This window comes from Rhinopithecus bieti, unplaced genomic scaffold (assembly GCF_001698545.2).
Source record: "Rhinopithecus bieti isolate Rb0 unplaced genomic scaffold, ASM169854v2 scaffold_23748, whole genome shotgun sequence".
Lineage (NCBI taxonomy): Eukaryota > Metazoa > Chordata > Mammalia > Primates > Cercopithecidae > Rhinopithecus > Rhinopithecus bieti.
This window is the reverse complement of record NW_016811596.1, coordinates 2,737,983-2,743,411: the sequence shown is the minus strand read 5'-3', so window position 1 is coordinate 2,743,411 and position 5,429 is coordinate 2,737,983. Positions and strand designations below refer to the sequence as shown.

Genomic DNA, 5,429 nt, shown 5'->3' with positions numbered 1-5,429 from the left:
CTATATATGTATAGATATCTATGTTTATAGATATCTATACAAATATATAGATATAAATAAATATTTAATACATATATTAAATATATATTAATATATATTGAATATATAAATATGTATATTTAATCCCAAAAAGAATGTGGTGCTATGATGCAGTCATATATATATGCAAACTATATATATATGTTTTTCCTTTGGCCAGGTGCGGTGGCTCATGCCTGCAGCCCCAACACTTTGGGAAGCCAAGAAGAAGGATCGCTTGAGGCCAAAAGTTCCCGAACTAGCATGGGTAACATAGCAGGACCCAGTCTCTACACAATGTTTAAAAAGATTAGCCAGGTATGGTGACATACACGTGTAGTCCTAGCTACTTAGGAGGTTTAGGCGGGAGATTCACATGAGCCTAGGAGTTTGAGGCTACAATGAGCTAAGCTTGCGCCACTGCACTCCAGCCTGGGTGACAGACTCTGTCTATTAAAAAACATTTCTTCCTTTTAACCTATTTCTTACCTATCTTTCTTTATTTTGTTTTGATAATATCAAAGCTTATTCTGTATACTAAGTGAGCAAATGTAGATGACAAATTGAATAAAAATAAGTACATAGTAACTAAGCAAATCTAACACAAAATGCACAGGCACACACACACGCACATGCACTTACACACATGCACAGAGAAGAGAAGGAAGAGAGAGGGAGAAAAAGAAGCCTAGGAACACCATGAGGCATGTAAATACAAAATAATTTGTGGGGTCATATGTGTGTGCACATGTTGTATTAGTCCTTTCTCTCATTAGATAATGGGTAATAGAATAATACACAAAAATTTTGTTTTGGACATTGGTTTTCTTTCCTATTTGCAAATGGCTCTGAAATTACTTCAAATACAAAGATAGAATCAAAGCAGCTTATTCTGAAACCCTTCTCCAAGATATAGATATCTGCACTACGGCACTATTAAGTTAGACACATAACTCCTTGGCCATTGCTCTGAGGCTGAAATGAGGCAGAGACCTAGGCATTTTGGTGTTTCCGGTATATAATATTTAGGCTGGCATGTTCCTTCACCCTACCTGCTCCCTCTGGGACTGTTTGTTTGTAGGCAATCAGTTTTGCTTCTCCAGATTAAAAGGAACTGTAAGAGGTATCTGTAATCACAGAGGGCAACGGTGGAAAGGAACCTCATAGGTAAGGTTCATGCCCTCTGTCTACTGCTTAAGGGATGGAGGCACAGAGAAGCAGCAGAATGCCTAGTTAAAATAGTAAGTTCTGGGAGGGGAGGCACACTCATCACTGCCGATTCTGAGTCTAGTACCCTTTGTAATCATGACATCAGTCACCGGATCGTTTATATCATGTTTAAGTCACTTCTATAAAATCCTAATCATTGGCTTTTGCCCAGTAATTGCGACCTGTGACCTTTAGGCTTCTCTTTCACATATTTAGTCCATCGTATCAGCTCATCCTCTTTCCTCAATGACAGGATTAGTATTTATGGTATATATATGAAGAAAAGGAGAAAGTGAAATTGCCTGAAGTAGAAAATTCAGGGGGAGAGATTATTTCAGGTTATTAAACAATTTGTTCTACCATTGCACTATTTCTAGTTATTAAACAATTGTTCTATCAAAAAGGTCAATGTAAAACATTCAGTACATCCTCTTAAAATTGCCCAGAGGAAAGATTAGGCGTAATTAATTCAATGTTCCATGAGAAAACAAACAGGCAGATCCTGCAAGCAAGACATCTAGAGGCCAACTGAGAATCTTCAGTGAAATGTCATTAAGAAGGAGGTTATAGACTTTTAAACCTCTAAGATATTTATAGATTCCTATGGCTTGCTTTAAAATATTAGAGCTAAAAAACCACTGTAGGGGAGGAAATGGGGCAAAAAGAACCTGGCAAATTTTATAATTTTATAAAAATAGGTGATAGGTACATGAAATTTTATTTTGCTACTCTGTTAACTTTTGCACGTGATTGGAATTTTCCATTGTAGAGAGTTTGGAAAAAAACAAAAGGTACTTAGGAGTCATAATAATCAAAACCAATGTATGAACACCCAGCTTCATGAGACAGTTTTTAGGACAATTAAAGATACTTGACTGTAAACTTGGAATTAGTTTTGGAAAATTACTTTTAATTTTGTTAAGTGAGCATGGTGTCATGGAAGTGGAAAATTTCTCTGTGTTTTAGAGGTACATGCTACTGCATGTACAGAAAAATATCATGATCTTTGTGATTTATCCTAAAATGTTAAAGCAAAATATATGATGAAACAATACAGAAAGATGTTTATTGTTAAATCATAATTAAGGGTGTTTTATTCTTTGATGTATTTGAAATTTTAATAATAAGTCATTAAATAAAGAGAAGTCAATGGAGTAATACTACAAAAGTGCTAACGGGAAATAAATTTATAATTTTGTACCTACATAATCACTCAAAATTGAGGCAAAATATAAAATTTTAGATAAAAACAATATAACTCACTTTCCACATACTGTTATGTTCACTTTTTCATCCACGATACTGATTATCTTTGGCACCTGAACTTTGACCTCAAACTTGGGAAGCACTGTTAATAAAGATAATATGAATAAAGAATGTTGGTAAACATTTATTGGAAATACAAATAATTTCAGTATGTGTATAATTTTTCCCAAAATAATACCCTGAATGTTTCCAATGTATCCACCTTAAGATGGTAAGGTTTAACAATTCCTGCAGAATCTAACTGACTTCTTGAACACAGCAGATCTCAGTGACACGAACAAATGATGGTGGTTTCACTGAAATAAGAAGTTTCATACTTGGCAAAGCGTAATTTGCTACTGAAGATCAGCAAGCTCTTATGAGCTTCTGTGTTCACACAGTCCTAATGGTCTTAGAAGCAGGTATGTCTGACTGTACTGCAAGTTCAACATACCTACGGGAAATTCAAAGGATCTAAGTAAGCTCACACGCTAGGAACCAAAATGTCGTGCCTTTTTCATCTTCCATAATCCATACCGAATTCCTCCACGATGAAGGGGTGCTCTATCCTTCCACCTGATTCTGTCTGTACCACCACCTTGTAGGAGCCCTGAATGGGCTCTGATGAAAGGGGAAAGGACAATTGATTGAGGCCACCCTCTAGCTTGAGACTCTGCCATTGTGCAATTCGATTTCTTCTTGGGTTCTGAAGGGAAACAAGAAGCAAGGGCAGTAATCATTTAGTCACAATAGTCCTTGAGCATCTCAAATGATTTTGAAGGTGATAATTAGCATTGCCTCTGGAAAGACAAATACAGAGGGAAGAGAAAATACAATCAACCTGACAACTGGGAGTAGGAGGAATTCAGATCTGAAAGTTTTTAGAGTAGTTCATCTGTCTGAAGTATTATCAGAACCTCCTACTCTCTAAAAGTACTAATTTCCTTATAAGATACTTTTTCTGATACTTACCTCAAGGTATATCAGTGGAATCTATATGATAAAAGGAAAGAAGAGATGTGATTAGAATTCCAGCAAAGGCTACAATTTCAGACTTGTGATCAAACAACATACTGAGGAAGAATACTATCTGTAGCTAAATTCAACAAGAAACATCACAGAACTGGATAAAATCTCAGGGAAATTATTAAATAGTTCTAGGATGAGCACACACAATATATTCAATAATTATTATGTGTTGCCATTTCCCTGAAAATTATTATTGGTGAATGATATTATTGAATCTTTAAGTATTAATATTATTTGGAAAGTAAATTTCTCCTAGTGAGTAATATGACTATACTGCTTACTTTCATAAATTGGGAAATAGATATTAATAGAGTTATATGTCATTGTGATTTAGACCTAACAGAAAGAGAATTCCCAGAATCATTTGGTTGAAAGTAAACCAAGAATATTTCTTCTAATTTCAACATTGTCTATTTTCTATTAAAAGCAGCTTTGTTCCTTTGCACTAATATTGAAGGTAAGTTGAAAAAAGGGAAATTCAATTAGCGTAAAAAAGTGTTTGTGTCTATTTCTATACTATATATAGAATATATAATAAAACTATAATATAGTCTATTGTATATACCTAGATATTCATAAAAGTATAATTCTTTGTTGCTTTTTAAATCATAAATTCCTTGAAAGTATGAATATGAAAAGTGCCTTTTTTCTTATGTTTCTTTAATATTCTTAATGGAGTGTGTTCAGAGCAACAAATACAGCTATCACCAGAATGGTTAACTACTGTTATAAGAGAAAGAACTTCCTCATCTCTTGTCCCTCAATTTTTGTCTTGTATAAGACTGCAAATCCGTGCTGAGGCTGGAGCCAAGTTCAAAAACAAGTGTCTTTCATCCTCTCGCTTTTCTTGTACCTTTCTACCTCACTCTGGGTGCCTATTCCCCCTCTACCCCTCACCCAAACCACAGATAGTGGATGCTTACCAGTTCATTTTGAGGGCGAAAATTTTCATCCACGGAGACAACACGGAATCTTACTGGAAAAGTAGTTCTCTGGTAAGATTCAGACACGATAAAGCAGGTAATTTGGGTATAAGACAGGAGGCTATGGGGCTAGGATAATGGAGACTTTGGCGGCTCGGGTGGCCCTTCCTTCTCAGTGTTGCCCCAACCGGTGGAATTTCCCTACTTACCTGTCTGTTCTGGTTTATAGACGGGTTTGTCTGTCTGGACAAAGACCAGACTTTGAGTGTTCTTTACCAGTACTGTGTTCCTCTTCCTGAAATCTTGCGTAGGCCCCTTTATCCGGATGCTAAGGAATGCCACCTCTGAAGAGGCTGAGATCCTTGGGAGCTGAAAAGCGAAGGATTTTTTTTTACTGCTGAGGAACTGTGCAGTCTTCTCCCTCTGCATTCTTCTGTCATTGTTATTTCCTATCTCTCCTTCAGCTTCACCAAGGAGAAGGAAGGTATAACTGTTTCTCCAGACGTAAGAGTGAAGATGTTAATGTGACACAGAGGAACTGTATCAGTAAGAGTGGCCATCAGTAGAACCCAGATCTCCACGGAATTCACCTAGAGCTCTAGTTATTAAATTAGATGCCTTTTAACTGAGTATCTGTATTCAGAAGGAATGGAGAGAAACATCTCTGAAAAAATGTGGGAGAGCATAGGAGCTGAGTATCCCAAGTTAGGCAACTTTAAAGAGGTACTAGGTGTTTGCTTAGAGTACCCTGCATGCGCAAAAAATTATGTGGCATGCAAAGTTTTTATCATGAAATTTTCATACGCTCTATCTCTAGGCAATGTCCAGCCCCGTCCTTAAAGAGACAGTTACAATCAAAACTAGAAAACTCCTCTAAGTCATGAAACTTTTGTGGGCAAAAGGATTATTATTTATAACGAAATTTAGAAGAGTATTTCTCCCTTACTCTGGTAAAAAAATGCTTTGTGCCTTAATAGTTGAAAAGTCACTTTTTTTTTTTTTTTT

The 5,429-nt window shown here is 36.1% G+C and overlaps 1 protein-coding gene across 1 annotated transcript in view; it reads right to left on the bottom strand.

The window, feature by feature from the left end:
- Window positions 1-5,429, bottom strand: part of LOC108543643 (PZP alpha-2-macroglobulin like) — a 60,316-nt gene that overhangs the window by 49,080 nt on the left and 5,807 nt on the right. The window contains exons 2-6 of the mRNA XM_017894243.1: window positions 4,634-4,914; window positions 4,425-4,477; window positions 3,445-3,465; window positions 3,010-3,178; window positions 2,491-2,575 (exon numbers count right to left, since the gene is read on the bottom strand). Of these exons, the coding sequence (XP_017749732.1) occupies window positions 2,491-2,575; window positions 3,010-3,178; window positions 3,445-3,465; window positions 4,425-4,477; window positions 4,634-4,914 (609 nt within the window). The remainder of the gene's footprint in view (window positions 1-2,490; window positions 2,576-3,009; window positions 3,179-3,444; window positions 3,466-4,424; window positions 4,478-4,633; window positions 4,915-5,429) is intronic.